Below are 17565 nucleotides of genomic sequence, written 5' to 3' on the forward strand. Positions count from 1 at the left end.
AAAAATGGCCCGATGATGCCGCCAGACCAAAAACCGCACCAAACAGTGACTCGTTGTGGATGCATTTGCTTCTCTACTGTAACGTGTGGATTTTTTGAGTCCCAAATCCGACAATTTTGCTTATTGACGTAGCCACCGATGTGAAAACCAGAAAAGAAGAAAAAGACTCACCACTTTGGAAATAGGTTATCAATATTTCTCAATTTTGTTCAAACGTATAGCGTCCCATTTCGTAAATGTCAAACCTTTAGTAAATTATGAACACATTTGACATGTCATTTGTGTTACCATTCTCAAAAAAATAGGTGGTTCAAAAAGCAAACGCTATATGGCCCACCCTGTATTTTTTCCATATATTAGTAAATACTGTCGACTTGGGTTTTTTCAAAATTTTCGCGAATTGAGGCACACTTTTCCCTTCGGAGTGGTATTTCGCCATAAATTCTTTTAAATCACTCGATATTTGCTCTTAAAAAATTGCAACGCCAATGGCAAAATGTGAGAAATAAAACTAACTTTTGCTGTTCAGTTATGAAAATAATAACGGAATATATATAGTTTACTGAAATATTCTAAAAAATTAGGGTACCCCACTTTTTGTTGATTTTGAAAAATTTTGCTATTACAGTTATTACTGAATAATAAACATAATATTGAATACTTAAAAATGAAATATATTCATCGCAAATATCTTAAATCTTAAAAATTTGTAAATAATTTCTTTTTGAAAATTTGTGTCCCAGTTTCTTTTTGGTTCACTGTGTATGATAATTCCATTTGCTCTGCGTGCATTGAGAAGAAGAACATACACCTGTGTCGCCTTTCCGCCTTCGTCAGGTCAAAGTATGAGACTTGAAAAAGATTTATTGAGAGATAAGCTTCTGAACCCCTTGACATTGAGGAATCTACTCTTCTCATAACTTCGTTAATCGGACAGATTGAAAGGCAGAAAGACGTTCATTGGATGCTATGTATATAACCTGTTTATAATTTTCTGGACGAGTCGTTTGTTTAATTGGAGCCAAAAATAAGTTTTGATCATTTTAGTATAAACAGAGTTGGTGGTTTTATTTGATCAGAAATAAATTAAAGCAAGTGAACTTGGATGTTGTCCGCAAATAAACACATGCCGCAATCAGACTGAGAGGCTTAGGCTACAAGCTTGACTGCAATTACGAACACTTAAGTATACTTAATAAAACAATCTCCATTTACATTAGGATTTGGAGGCAGGGCCTGGTAAACCTGTTCGCGGATGACTCAAAATTGGACGTAAGCGTTGAGGAGGAGTATTCTGCAAGGAGTTCCCCATCAGATTCATGTTCATCTCAGCTCTTTTGCCATGCCTGTTCATATAACAGGCATTGATATTAAAAACCTGATGAATTTCGTCAGTAGTACGAAGCGTCTAACACCGCCGTAAATCAGTTATCGTTCGGTTTTCTTCACCGAATACACATCCATAGCATATAATAATGAGTTCGAACGCCGTTGAATCTTTATTTCAAACTCATTCTCATTTCCTTAAAAGTAGAGCTTAAAAGTATTGCAATTTTAGCCGTGAGAAAGAATAAATGTGCATAATAAGCACATTTGCCAAACAAACTTCATGTTGCAATATAATATAAGAAGTTTGTTTGTTCGCTAAACCGTTGTAGAATTTTGAAGAATACGCTAACGTCTGCGTCTAGCGTTTTGTGGGAATAAAAATTAAAGTACGAAAATTAAAGCATGAAGATTACATATATGTCACTATTTGATTCATCTGCAATACGCTATTATTTAGTACATTAATGCACTACTGAGGCTCCGCCGTAGCCGAATGGTTTGGTGCGTGACTAGCATTCGAATGCATTAAATGCCAACTGACATACAACGTTTTTTCTAAGGTCTCCCCTCGATGGGCAATGGCAAACGTCGGAGTGTATTTCTGCCATGAAAAAGTTTCTCATAAAAAACAATTTGTCGTTCGGAGTCGACTTAAAATTGTAGGCCCCTCCAGTTGTGAAAAAACATTGAGACGCACACCACAAAGATTTTCATATTACTGGTATAGTTACATTCAGAACACCGTACCAAGTTAAACCCTCTGCTTATGCAGCTCACAAAATCTTACTTAGCTGGCACCTACAACCGATGATCGGTTTGGCCGCTACCAAAATGTTCCCCCAATCGCGTCTGCATTGCACGCGTTGCCGCCAGTAAGAAACTCCAAGCGCGGTCACGTCGTCGTCGACTTGGTCTTTAAAACGTAGATGAGGACGACCTTTTGTGCGAGTTTCACCAGTGCATTTCGAAAAGAGTACCTTCTTTGCTGGAGCGTTACTGCCCATTCGCTCAACGTGACATAGCCAGCGCACCCGTTGAATTTTAATTCGCTTCACTACGTTGATGTCACGCAAATCGGACCATAGATCTTGCGAAGAATTTTTCTCTAGAAAACTTCTAATAACCATCCATCGGTGTTCGTCTATGCCTAGCACTCAGCGCCACACAGTAAGACCGGGAGGATGGGTGATTCATACAGCTTTTTTTTGTGTACCGAGAGAGGGCTCTGCTTTTCAATTGCTTACCTAGCCCAAAGTAGCACCTGTTGGTCAGAGCTATTCTTCGCTGAATCTCTTGGCTAACGTCAGCTCGCAAAATTATTAATCTATTTATTAAAATGCACTAACTGACATAAACCACTTACTCAGTGAGTACAATTAACAGGTTAAATGACTTAGACATAGTTCGGTACTACAGTTATACCTCACACAAGGCATCTTCTCGAATGCGAAGTCATATCGAGAGGAAGGTAGGCCTGGTACGGTTAGAAGAAAAGGACTCAGTTCAACCCAGCTCCATCCTAGGTTTATTGAGGCAAATAGGTTTGGATTAAATACTGTGATTAGTAGCGAACAGATCTTAAGATAGAAGTGCAGACCTCCCACTTATCCATTTCATATTCTTCATTTATTAAAAATACTCAGCAATTTGGACCAGAAAGAACTGCCCAATGCCAGCATACGATTTACTTAGTACATGTCAAGCTTGAATGAGCCTCGTTCTTAATGATGTCTATATTTAAAAACAAAAATATGGAGGAAAAAGATAGGAAAAACAGTAGAAAGAAAATAACTGAGGAAAACTTTTAATTCTTAAGCTCTTATGCTAACTCGTCACACTGTTTCCCAGCGCGAGTTGTCAGTAGCTCAAGTGACGATTGCCGCTGTTGTACCTTCATACACACACACACACATATATATATATATATATACTTATAAATATGCTTGATTCCAATGCTGTTGCTCATCCGTTGAAGTGTTCAAATTTGCTAGCGGTTGGGGTACAAAATGTAACAAAAACAGTATATGCAACAACAACCATCACCACCACATAAGCATCAATAGCTGTGGCACGTGTGCGTGTTGGATCACGTTATTTGTGAGTTGTGAGTTGCCGTGGCGCAGCGCCACACAGTATTTACCCCAATTTTTACTTTGTTTTGCTTTGCTACTTTGTATCGTTTGGGGTCTTTGCATTTCGGTAGCTGAATGCTGCTGCACACAACTGCCTTCGCTCTGTTGGTTGTACGCTGGTGCAGCTAATATTGTCGTGCTATGTTGGCAACGCGCTACTGCGGCATCGTTGCAGCGCACTTACCACCCCCAACTCCAAGCGTTCCATGTCGAGTTAACGAACTCGGTAACAAACACAGGCACAACAACAAAAAAGCGGCAGAGCAAAGGATCCAACCAGTAGCGTAGGCAGCAAAACTCGCTTCCAGTTGCCTGCATCTCGACTGTTTTGGGTGACGTTCAGTAAGTTGCATGCTGCATGCATACGTTGCTGTATTTCAATAGTTGTTGCATCGACTGTCGCTTTTTGGTTTTTTGTACGCTTTTCATTTTGCCGTTTTTTGTCGTTTCTTTCTTTCTATTTTTTCTGGGATTGTGTTTTATTTTTGTTTTTACAAATATTAAAAAATGCTCGAAAAGGGGAGCAAGAACCGTGTTTTAGTTTTTCTTGTTGCAAGGCCTTTTTGTGTTCACTTTTCACTTGGAGCACGTTCCTATGTTCCGTGCCGATTTTTACGTTTTGTATGTTGCGCATTGTTCATACGTTTGTGTGTGTATGTGTATGTGGTATATGCACATTTGAGTGCATGTAAGCAGATGTGTGTAAGAGTTGTTTCTAAAATTAGGGGAGAACTTTCATTTTTGTGCACTTTTTTGGTTCTACTTAAGCCTACACACAACCACATACATATTTACATGCTTGCATGCACCCTCCTCCATTTGGCCACTTGAGCAGTTGTTCACCTGTGGTGTTCCCACGTCGTCAAGGAAAGAAGCTAGAAAAATTCTGTTTGCCTTCTAATTGTTGCTGCGACATATTTGACAAGAAGGTGGAAGTTATAAATGAAAAGATTTTAAAAATTCACCTTTTAAATTGCTTTCAAAAATCATTTTCTGTTTGCTTCATCTAAGTACTTAGACTTATGCTAAATTTAGAATTTCGCAAGGACTAATAAAAATCGTTTGAATATAACGAATACAAATTCTTAAACTATTAGGTTGGGGAATAAGATCGTAGCGTTTATACCGAAATCTTTTATTTAAACAAAAAACATTAATTATATCAATAAGTTAATCAATTATATATTTGTCGTTGCTGTTACAGCCACTTTCCACCTCTCGAGAAATTTGTTGATGCTATTCTGCCAAAAATCGCCTGGCGTGGTGTCAAAAAAGTTGTTGAGGCAGTTTTTAAGAACCTCTTTGTCCTTTTATCGAAGAGAGCGGCATTCATATGATTCGAAAGGTAGCGGGAAAGAAGGTATTCGGTCAGTGCAAGGTCGGGCTCTTCGAGCTCTTGGAGTGCGGCTTTAACGACTTGTGCGACATGGGGCCTGGGGTTGTCGTGAAAGAGTATAGTTTGACCATGTCGATCGGTATTTTCAGGTATTTTTAGTCGAACAGTCTCATTCACGCTGTAAAGCTGGGCAATGCAGAGCTCCCTGTTGACCGTGGCATTCTTTTCGAGAATTTCCCAGTGCACCATGCCCTCCCAGTCCGATTAAACACGTATCACAATCTTCTTTGGATGAAGATCCGGCTTGACTTTCGACTTTGGCGTATTTCCTGGAGCCACCCACTCCATTCTTTGCTTTGTATTGATGTATAGACACCATTTCTCAACTCCCGGGACGATTCGGTACAAAAAGCACTGTTTATGACCGCGTGTTGCTCGAGTTGCTGAGAAGTAATGTGAAGGCGACTTTCTTTTTTTTTTTCGTTGAGCTCGTGAGGCACCCTGGCATCCACTTTTTCGGTAAATCCCATTGAATGAAGGTAATTGAGAATCGTTTTATGATTGCAGTTCATTTTTTCCGCCTATTCACGACTGGTTTGACGACATGTCTCCTTCAAAAATGAGTTGAGACCTTCTTCATCGAGCTCAGAAGGCCCTCCGCTGCGTGACGTGACATCGACATCAAATACACCATTTTTGAATCTTGAAAACCATTTCTGTGCTGTAGACTCGCCTATGACACCTTCTCCATACATGCCGCAAATGTCCCGAGCTACTTCAGCAGCTTTTAGATGAAATGCAAAAAACGAGCAGGTGTCGAAAATATATATTTCTGCCTCCTGTGTATTAACATTTCTAAGCCTCAAAACTAATAAAAATTAAATAACTCAAAAATACAATTATAGTTAGTTTTGTGAAGCAGAAAGAATTCTATCGAATTATCGAATGAATACTTATCCTTTGCCAAACAGCAGACACATCGTTGTAAAATAAAAGAAAATACAAAAACGCTATGAACTTATTCAACCCAACCCAATAAATAAAGAGATATGTGTGTATGGTAAAAGATTTATAGAGGTGTGGCCGAGATCAGACCGTTAACCACTCTCAGCGAATTTGAAAGAATCAGGTGATTGGCGGGCGTCATATGGGTCATGACAACGGTTTGTTTAGAAAAAACTGGGATTGTGTTGGTGATATTGGGAAAAAATCAACACAGTCCTCGCCTATATTGTCTTGTTGCCGTCTTAACAACCACTCATTGGAGGAGTGTGTGAATACGTGTGAATTGAGAGGGCAGAAATCCGCTGCTAAGTCTCCGGTGATGTAGCAGCTGAAGTTACTCTCACAATTCTCAGCTGGCCAAACTTGTTAATTTATCTTTCACGATAGAGAGAATAATAAGCTGAGGCCGTTAGTGGTACCGCTCGATATGTGCGTCACGTTGCACTTGTGCACCTTCTTCGTGTGTTGTTTGTGTAATTTCTTCTTCTTTCATTCTTGTTCGCATTTTCACATCTCTCTTATACAACTACACCAATATGATGTCACGCACTCTCTGATGGGCGCAATCTTGTTTCTATCATTCTGGTCTATCATTCTTGTTCGTCTCTTATCATCTCTAAACTATGGAAGTTCACAAAAGAGACCTTATGTGAGTGAGAGATCTTTCGCATACAGCACGCTCTGAATAGATCTCAAAGCTCCATCACTGCTTAAACAACAACGCAAAATTGTGCTTCTATTAGTAAAATGTTCGGAACAATTTGTATTGTCACATTTGGACCAGTTTTAAGTTGACAAGAATAACAAAAATCGTTCAATGTCTTCAAAAAACAAACAAAAAAAAAGCAGGTTCATATTGAAACAAATGTGCTGATGTTACAAAATCTATCCAGTCTTCTTAAAAAATCAGATAGTTCAGAGATTTTTATAGATAGGGGTAAGACTCCGTCAGAAAATATGAGATTTGCAAGTGGTCTTTCGATTTCTTTGAAACTTTGAGAAATATTAGTTCTAGGTAAGATACATTCGAGCCTAAAAGGATTTTGAAAAATTTTCAAAATTGAGTCATCTACGCCATGTTGAAAATCGGGACCGTGTTTTTTTCAAAAATCAATATTTCTTGAACCGTTGGATGGATTTCAATGCAATTTACAGACAATATAGAAACAAATAAGTAGTTTAAATGAGTATTATGTTAAAAAAAAAATTTCGAAATTTTGACCAAAAAAAAGTCAAAAAAATTTTTTGAATCAATTTTTAGTTGATTTGGCCAGTTTTTTAGATTTTCTGTTATACACGTAACGATTCCTTATGATTTAACCTTTATTTTGAAAAAAAAAATTTTATGGTGTCTATAAAAGTTCTCGAGATATTGCGATTTTAGTGGAAGCGCGCACCGTGAAGTTCGCGGTTACGCAGCGCGGGAGTAGAAAAACGCGCACAGACCTGCAGCAGTCTGCTCCAGTCACTTCATACAGGAACACATAACGCAGCGCGAACCGTGCGTGCGTACGCGAACCGTGCGTGCGCGCTTCCACTAAAATCGCAATATCTCGAGAACTATTATAGACACCATAAAATTTTTTTTTTTCAAAATAAAGGTTAAATCATAAGGAATCGTTACGTGTATAACAGAAAATCTAAAAAACTGGCCAAATCAACTAAAAATTGATTAACAAAATTTTTTTGACTTTTTTTTGGTCAAAATTTCGAAATTTTTTTTTTAACATAATACTCATTTAAACTACTTATTTGTTTCTATATTGTCTGTAAATTGCATTGAAATCCATCCAACGGTTCAAGAAATATTGATTTTTGAAAAAAAACACGGTCCCGATTTTCAACATGGCGTAGATGACTCAATTTTGAAAATTTTTCAAAATCCTTTTAGGCTCGAATGTATCTTACCTAGAACTAATATTTCTCAAAGTTTCATAGAAATCGAAAGACCACTTGCAAATCTCATATTTTCTGACGGAGTCTTACCCATAGGTAATCTCTCGTAGACATAGCTGACTTTAAAGGATAGTAATGACTTTTTTCTTGTACTCCTTGATGAAAATTTGTGTTTTAAGAGAAATCTACGGCTAGCATTCTAATGCGAAATATACACGCTCCAACCGTTGTATCAACATGGGCATGTTGGACAACCGATTTCCATGTTGGTCCAACGGTTGCATGAAAATTTAGATGTTTTAATTTTGGACTGTTGTTGTTGCAGCATAAACATTCCCCATACATATACGGGGAAGACCGCTGAGATGACAGTGCTTGGCCGGATATAATTCCAGGTCGTTCCGGTTACGCCGAACGGACTGTCGAGGGGAACGGAGTTAGTGTGTTGTACAATAAGTTCGAACAACCAATTTGTTACCATTTTTCTTTTTAGTTATTTACACAGAATAAAAATATATATAGTATGATATGAAAAAAAAAACAAAAAAGGTTAAAAACATAAAGGGTTTTCTAATAATATAAAAAAATATTAAAAATTTATAAAAAAATAATTATTATAAAAAAAGTTAAAAACATAAAGGGTTTTCCAATAACAGGTTTTATTTTGAATAGCCCGCTATTTCGGTAGATGTCACGCAAACTCGAACATTTTTGGGTCATCGTGAAGCACCTTGTCGGAAATTGGTGAAAAATTCGAGTTGTTGGGACAAGTTAGTGATGTGAAGAATAAAATCCGTGCACGTCGCTCAACAACAGCCGAAAATATCGCTGTTGTAGCCGAAAATGTTGAAGAAAACCCAGGTTTGTCCATTCCTCGTCGTCTTTGGAATTAGGCATTCCACAAACGTCATCACACCGTATTTTGCATAAAGATTTGGGTCTTAACGCGTATAAAGTCCAGTTAACACAAGAACTCAAGCGGGCCGATCATAAACAACGTCGTGTCTTTGCTGATTGGGTCATTGAAATGCATGAAAATGATCCGGAATTCCATCGAGAAATCATCTTGAGTGATGAGGCCCATTTCCACCTTGGTGGCTTCGTCAACAAGTAAAATTGTCGGATCTGGGGTTCAGAAAATCCACGAGTTATTATTGAAAAGCCTATCCTACATGTGTAACTGTTTGGTGCGGTTTGTGGTCCGGCGGAATCATTGGACCTTACTTTTTCGAAAATGAAGCGAAAATGAGATGATTAACGATTTTTTATGGCCGGAATTGGATGGTATTGATCTGGACAACGTTTATTTTCAACAAGACGGCGCTACGTGCCACACAAGCAATGAAACCATTGATCTTTTACCAAAATAACACCTCTTATTGAAAAACCTTTATAAAAAATATTTAAAAAAAATTTAAAAAAAAAATATATAAAAATTTTTTATAAAATAAATGTTGATACAACGGTTGGAGCATGTATACTCTACATAAGGCTGCACATCGGTTTTTCGCCAATTTGTTTCACTACTGAGTTTTCTATGCTCGGTGTGAGCTTTTTTGGCCCGCCACTGCAGTGTTTTAGCTAATCGATTTTCGTTTTATGCGCGATTTATATTGTTGTACACTGTCGTTATGTCCTTACGTTAATAGAAAACATTTCAGTAATTTGTTTTGTCGATTTGCTTTTATGGTAATTATAATAAACCGATTGTGTAAAATTTTCACTCGTACGATAACTCGGCAATTACAAAGACGTTTTCTTGTTGATTTATTGATGCGAGATAATGAACAGCCTGAATCACTTGTGCTACCTAGCTCGCCAACTCTACGTGGAGTAGCAATCAAAAATATACAAAAAAGACATAGTATACCGCAAGGCGAATCTATGAAAGGTGCTATCGGTAAATCAGCTGATTTGGTTTTTTCTTTTGCCGTGCCCATGTAGCTGTCAGCCCAGAACTTGCTTTTACAATCAAACACACAAAACATTGTTGCTGGCCTAGTGCCACCACCTTTAATGAAAGCGCCTTGGTATCCGTATACCGTTATGTTTCTCGTATTTGTTTAAGTTTCTTCAGAAAATGATGCATTTTGATTTTCGATGTGGTTTATGCATATTGCGCGTGCAAATACTTAATTTTGTTTACAGGCCCAAATAGAAGAGGTCAGCACAGTGCTCTGCTACAAAAAAAAACAAAAAAAAAAAAAACAATTCAATAGTATACAATATGAAATTGTGAAAAGAATTATGAGGCAAACTGTATGCTCATTTCGTTCTTATTTTATTTCTCTAATTTCTCTAGTGCCGAAGGAAAAGACAACCGATAATACCAACGTGATTTACATAATTGTCTGCGCAGCTGTGTTCGTTTGTTTGGCGCTTTTAATGACGCCATTTGCATTTTGTTATTATCGCAAGCGTAAGCCGACCAATTTCAATGAAATACCAACGGTGAGTTGCTTTGATCCCCCGCATTTGTATCTTTTTGCGCTTTGCTTCACGAACAAAAGAATTCAATTTTACAGAATGAAACGGAAGCTACAAATGCCTCGCCGCTACTCAACAACCGGCCAATACATTTGTTGGAACTGAAAGCCAGCGGACGTTTCGGTGATGTTTGGCAAGGCAAGCTGCACAGCCAGGATGTGGCCGTTAAGATATTTCGCATGCAAGAGAAGGAGTCTTGGAATACAGAAGTGGATATTTACAAGGTAGGGGAAATGTTTGCTCTAAAAACTTGTAATCTGAAAATTATAAAAAATCTACATAAAAATAATTTAAATCCATAATTCACTAATTTCTGTAGCTGCCACGTATGCGCCATCCCAACATCTTAGAGTTTCTTGGCTGCGAAAAGCACACGGAAAAAGTGCAACTTGAATATTGGCTCATCTCGGTGTATCATCCGAATGGCTCTCTCTGTAATTACTTGAAATCGCATACGCTGTCTTGGCTAGAGTTGTGCAAAATCGCCGAATCTATGTCACAAGGTTTGATGCATTTGCACGAAGAAATACCGGCTGGCAAAGCGGACGGTTTGAAGCCATCCATAGCACATCGAGACTTCAAATCAACCAATGTTCTGTTAAAGGGCGACTTGACGGCGTGCATTGCTGACTTCGGCTTGGCTATGGTGTTCCAGCCGGGTAAGTACATTGTTGATTAGCTCACTTGTTATGCTTCATTGCTTTCATATTTTCCATTTGCGCTGCAGGCAAACCATGTGGCGAAACGCATGGTCAAGTTGGCACACGTCGCTACATGGCGCCAGAGGTGCTTGAGGGCGCTATTAATTTCAATCGAGATGCGTTTTTACGCATCGATGTGTATGCGTGCGGCTTAGTGTTGTGGGAGATGGTGTCGCGATGCACTGCTGTGGGACCTGTTGGCGATTACATGCTGCCATTTGAAGCTGAGGTAAATAATTGTTTGTTGCATATTTGCGCAATCGGCTCCCATCTTATGTTTTTCTCTTTTTTTTTGTGCTGTTTAGCTTGGATTACGTCCTACACTGGATGAGATACAAGATACGGTAGTCACGAAAAAATTGCGACCGCGCTTACTAAATACATGGCGTACGCAAGCTGTAAGTTGATTGAGTTTAAGCACCAGAGAAAAGTATTATCATGTAAAATAGTTACAAAAATATTTAATATTAGTTTGGGGAAAAAGAAATCCATTATTTTTTCGGTAGATGGCTGTGGTGATCGATACCTCGTAAAATATTGATAAAAAAATGTTAAGTTTATGCTCGTTGTCAAGGTGACATTTCACACTAAAAAATTCATTTGCTGTTTTTCGTTTGTTCTGTTCCATTTAGTTGTGAGCTACAGGGTGTTAACAATGGAAGTCAACAACGCGCAAGTGAGATATACGAACTGCTGAAAAAACTTAATATTACGAGAATGTTTGTATACCGCACGATCAATTGTTTCTCCCAAACGTCGGAAGTGACAGACAGAAAATGAAGTGTCGTCCTCGCGTGGTTCGAATCAGTGCAGTCTTAAAAGCCGTTCGAGAAGGAGCTCGCAGAAATCCCTTTAGAAAGCAGAAAAACATGTCCAGGAAATGAATGTATCGACCAGATTCATGTCAAGACCAATTCGAGATGATTCTCCACATGACAGCCTTCCGTTGCTCAATTGGGCATCTTTTGACAACGCGCTTGAAGAAAATTGGACTGGACGGATGCAAGCAGTTTCCTCGGTCTCACACGGTCAACAGTCAAGAAAATATTCTTTTCGAAGATGAGAAAATTCACTTGTCACTGCTGAATCAGTTTTTAATAAGCAAAACAACAAATTCTATGCTAAGACTTCTAAAGACGCAAAAAATGTTGCTCCAGGGGTTCAGCGTGGCCACCATCCAGCCTCCGTAATGGTTTGGTGGGGAGTGTCTTGTAAAGGCGTTACATCTCTTCATTTCTGCGAAAAGGAGGTTGACACCGGGGCAAAAGTATACCAGGAGGATGTCTTAGAAGGCTTGGTGAAGTTGTTGAACAGCACTTTCTTCAATGGAGAGCGTTGGATCTTCCAGCAAGATTCTGCTCTAGTCCATAAGGCAAAAACCGACCAGTTGTCGCTAAAAATCAATATTCCTGGGATCATAGCCACAGAAGATGGGCCGTCTGGAAGTCCAGATGTGAATCCATTCATTCGTTGGAACTATTTCTGCTCTAAAAAAACTAAGTAGGCAAAAATTAACATTTTAGAAACCTGCTCTTCTTTGCTTTTCATCGATGTCAAAAAGCTGCCGAAGCAGCTCGGGACATTTGCGACGTGTATGGAGAAGGTATCAAAGGCGAGTCTACCACACAACACGGAAATAGTTTGCAAAGTTCAAAAATGGTGACTTTGACGTCGATATCACTTCCCACAGCGGAAGGCCTGCTGAACTCGATGCAGAAGTTCTCAAATCACTTTTGAAGGAGAACGGTCAGCCAGTCAGGAATTGGCGGAAAAAATGACTTGCGATTATAAAACGATTTTCAATCACCTTCATGCAATGGGATTTACCGAGAAATTGGAAGCTTGGGTGTCTCACGAGCTCAACGAAAAAATCAAAGAAAGTCGCCTTCAAACTGCTTATCAGCATCTCGTCCGCCATCGAGCAACACGAGGTCATAAACAGTGCTTTTTATACGGAAGCGTCACGGGAGATGAGAAATGGTGTCAATATGAAGCAAAGTAAGGAGTGGGTGGCTCCAGGATCATGATAGGTGTTTGGTCGGACTGGAAGGACATGGTGCACTGGGAAATGTTCTAAAATAATGCCACGATCAACAAGGAGCTCTACATTGCCCAGCTATACCCCGCCAATGAGGCTATTCGACTGAGAAGACCTGATTGACATGCTCGAACCATACTCCTGCACGACAATGCCTGGCCCCATGTTGCACAAGTTGTTAAAGTCGCACCCCAAGAGCTCGAATGGGAGGTCCTTCAGCACCGCCTGTATTCTCCGAACCTTGCATCGACCGGTTTCCATCTTTTCCGGTCCGTGTGAAACCATATGCAGGGCGTTACCTTCGATAACAAAGAGGTTCTTAAAAACAGGTGATTTTTGGCAAAATGGCATGAACAAATCGGTCGAGAGGTGGGAAGAGGTTGTAAACAAAAACGGCGAATATATACAGGGTGAACGATATGAAGTGTTACCAACTTCACACTGCTTGTATCTGTAAAACAGCTCATGACATCAACGTCAAAATTGTTCCAATGACAGTTCAATATATTGTTTATAAGCTATCAAAAGCATTTGCGGCTCAGTTTTGTTGAATTTTTTTTTCTGTGATGGAATTCAAACGTAATAGTGTGATTGCGTTATATTTGGCTGGAAAATCGCAACCAGCCATTGTTCGTGAGCTCAGTCACCTCAAAGTGAATAAAATGTTTGTGTATCGCACTATAAAACGTTACAATGATACTGGTAGCATTGCAAAACGCTATAGAGGTGGACCAAAAAAACCCGCAACAACGCCAGAAATAGTTCGGAAAGTGAAGGCTCGACTTGAATGAGATCCACGTCGAAGTGGAAGAAAAAGGGCCAAAGAACTGAAAATATCGCAAGACAGCATTCGACGCATATTGAAAAATGAGCTCAGGGTCAAGGCTTACAAGTTCCAAAAAGCACATGAACTTTCACCCGAGCAAAAAAAAATTCGGTGCCAAAGAGCAAAGGAGTTGTTTCGCTTGCACGAACGTGGCGAATTTCCTAACATTGTGTTTTCTGATGAAAAAAATTTCACAATTGAGCAGTTCATAAACACTCAAAACGATCGTGTTTACTTGACCGAACGCTCGTACGAGAATGTGGGCAACTCGAAGCATATTACAAGACAGCATTCGACGCATATTGAAAAATGAGCTCAGGGTCAAGGCTTACAAGTTCCAAAAAGCACATGATCTTTCACCCGAGCAAAAAAAAATTCGGTGCCAAAGAGCAAAGGAGTTGTTTCGCTTGCACGAACGTGGCGAATTTCCTAACATTGTGTTTTCTGATGAAAAAAATTTTACAATTGAGCAGTTCATAAACACTCAAAACGATCGTGTTTACTTGACCGAACGCTCGTACGAGAATGTGGGCAACTCGAAGCAATTTCCCATCGCAAGTAATGGTTTGGGCCGCAGTGACCGCTGATGGACGCTCTCCAATCGTTTTATCGAGCTTGGTGTCAAAATGAATGCGACTTATTATCGGGAAAATGTTTTAGAAGCTGCTTTAGAGCCGTGGACACGCAAACATTTCGGTCGTAGACCATGGACGTTCCAACAGGACCGTTCCGTCGGCACCGTCTCATAAAGTTCGTGTGAACCAAGAATGGTTAAAAAATCATGTTCCACACTTCATTTCGTCCACACAATGGCTTTCGAATTCGCCAGACGCAAATCCGATGGACTATTCCATCTGATCCATTTTGGAGAGCAAGGTGAGGACTAAAAAATATGCCAGTATGGATCCACCGAAAAAAGCGATTATACAAGAATGGCCCAAAATACCTCAAGATCACATTCGTGCAGCATGCAACTCATTTTTTGACCGTTTGAAGGCTATAGTCAAGGCAAAAGGTGGTCATATCGAGCTAAAGTAAATATATGTTAAAATTGTAATCATTTTTGAACAATTTTGTCTTTGAAATAATTAAAAACAAATTTCACACAAAAAAAATATGGTGTATTGAATAGGTAACACTTCATATCGTTCACCCTGTAATTGATTAACTTATTGATATAATTAATGTTTTTTGTTTAAATAAAAGTCTTCGGTAAAAACGCTACCAACTTATTCCCCAACCTAATACATTATTAAATAAAACAAACTTCATTAAAAAAAGTATCATAATTTCAAATCTATGACGGACTTAACTTGTAAAAGAACTTATGGCAGGACTAAGTATCCTTAGCATCGCCCAGTAGCTAAAAATCGACCATAAAACAGTTTTAAATCATTTGCGCAAAAATTTTACGCAAAAATAATGGATTTTTTTTCCCCCAAACTAATATTTAATATTTTATGCAACGAAAGTTGTATGAAAAAATCCTTAAAATGAAATTTGCATGCATTTTACGCCGCAAGCATTAATTTTATTCGTAATCATTGCCACACATTTACAACCCATATTCCCGCTTTACAGGGACTCAACATCTTTTGTGACACCATGGAGGAGTGTTGGGATCACGATGCCGAAGCCCGCCTCTCCTCATCCTGCGTCATGGAGCGTTTCGCACAATTGTGCAAATATACAACAACACCGCTGCTTATCGAAAACAACACCAATTGCGAAGAAGAGCGTCTCACTTCGAATTGCTTATAGAAAAGGTATTAAATCACTTCGAGGCCATTGAAGTGATTGCCAGAGCATGAGAACAAGTTAATAAAAATTGCTAAATTTAAAGAGTACATACATAGAGTTAAGACGATTTATGATTACAATTTACGATATATGTATATGTATACACGTTTGCTACTGCATTCACACATGCATCATATCCACACACATACATATACATATATGGAGTATATTTAGCGTAATGATTGCTACATTTTAAAGTGTACATTTGATAGTTTTACGTTTACTAAATAGACAGCTAAGTGAATAGTATGACAAGTTTGGCGTTCAGCTTAAAGTTTGTTGATAATTACGTTACTTACACGTACATACAACACACACACACATAAACTCACATGATTGAAATATCTTAATGAAAGGAGAAAATAGCAAAAACGTTAAGCAATTCTGTTAAAAGAGTAAAAAGAAAAATAATATTTAATAATGAAGCAACATTTACAAAAACAAAAAAATATGTAAAAAAATTATAATTTACACGACTGACGTTTATTCAAAAAAAAAAAAAATACACACACACACATGTATATTAGTTAATTGTATTTAGTGTACACTGACTTTGACGCTATACGAGAATTTTATTTTGTTGACGCTAAATATTTTTTGTGCCTTTTTCTGTTATCTAATTATGTAATTTCATGAGCACCATATTTGCGCGCGCACCTTCTTCTACCATACAAGTTAGCACAGTTAGCAGAAACTAAACTAAGTCACACAGTAAACAGTTCCTAAAAATCCAACAACAACAACTGTTTCACATTCCGTGCAGACGTTATGTGAAACCGTTGTTGAGCAATTGAAGTTACTTGCACTTGCAAATTAGTGCATACGCAAAATAACATAAAAACAATAATAAGCTAAAGACAAATTTCAATTTCAACTTATTGCATTGTCAGCAATTTTAGTACCTAAGTAGAACAGTAAGGAAAATAATAAGCCCTGCTCGGGCGCCAATTAGCACACACCGTCGTCGTGATTGGAATGAACTTGCTTCTTTATTGAAAGTTTTTCTCTTTTATACCATTTCTTATGCTTAGTCATTACATACTTATAAATTTACGTTTATACAAACAGACTTAATTTTGCTGATAATATACTAAAATAATTGTGAACATTATTTTTGTGTTTTGCTTATTATTTTCCTTTCTGTTCTACTTAGGTACTAAAATTGCTGACAATGCAATAAGTTGAAATTGAAATTTGGCTTTAGTTTATTATTGTTTTTATGTTATTTTGCGTATGCACTAATTTGCAAGTGCAAGTAACTTTAATTGCTCAACAATGAAACCGTTGCACGGAATGTGAAGCAGTTGTTGTTGTTTGATTTTTAAGAACTGTTTACTGTGTGACTTAGTTTAGTTTCTGCTAACTGTGCTAACTTACATACATACTTACTTACATATTATACATACATACATACATACATACATACTTATGTTATTTGCATACACATTTTATACATTTATTTCAGCATAAGCATTTATTTTTAAGCTAAATTTTAAGTTTGATTCATAATTTTTTACTCTATAATTTTAAGCTTTAGTTTTTAAAGTGGCACGTGCGAGTTTGTTTAAGTTGCGCTGCAAAATTAAAAGTGTATAAACGCAGAAGTTTTGATAATCTTGCACATGGCTAAATTATTAGTTTTCAGTTGGAATAAAAAAAAATTAATTTTGATTTCACGTCCGTTTGTTTCATTTATCAGTTTATATATTTATTAATTTCATTGTCTTCATTCGATTTGCGGCTTTATTTTCGCACGCAAACTTCTTTTACTTTATTTTCGCTTTTCTGCAACACCTCATTCCCTGGTCGATCGATAACTCTTTAATGTGCCAACAAATAATTAGTCCATACCCTTTAAACATTTGCCCACATGCAGACACCCCTTAAAAGTCGTAAAAACAAATAGCTGCTAAGTTAATACAAAGTTGTGACTCGAATGATTACAATTACAATTACGAAGGAACCATCCTCTAATTAACTTTTATTTTGATTACTTTGCCATCACGAGCGCAAAT

The 17565-nt window shown here is 38.0% G+C and overlaps 1 protein-coding gene across 1 annotated transcript in view; it reads left to right on the forward strand.

Moving 5' to 3' along the window:
- LOC129236215 (activin receptor type-2A) overlaps positions 1-17226 on the forward strand; it is a 30170-nt gene extending 12944 nt beyond the window's left edge. Inside the window, exons 4-9 of the mRNA XM_054870460.1 lie at positions 10001-10149; positions 10224-10409; positions 10505-10844; positions 10913-11115; positions 11192-11284; positions 15332-17226. Coding sequence (XP_054726435.1) covers positions 10001-10149; positions 10224-10409; positions 10505-10844; positions 10913-11115; positions 11192-11284; positions 15332-15511 — 1151 coding nt within the window. The 3' untranslated portion in view covers positions 15512-17226. The remainder of the gene's footprint in view (positions 1-10000; positions 10150-10223; positions 10410-10504; positions 10845-10912; positions 11116-11191; positions 11285-15331) is intronic.
- Positions 17227-17565: the final 339 nt, after the last annotated feature.

The sequence above is a fragment of the Anastrepha obliqua genome, chromosome 1 (genome assembly GCF_027943255.1).
Source record: "Anastrepha obliqua isolate idAnaObli1 chromosome 1, idAnaObli1_1.0, whole genome shotgun sequence".
NCBI lineage: Eukaryota > Metazoa > Arthropoda > Insecta > Diptera > Tephritidae > Anastrepha > Anastrepha obliqua.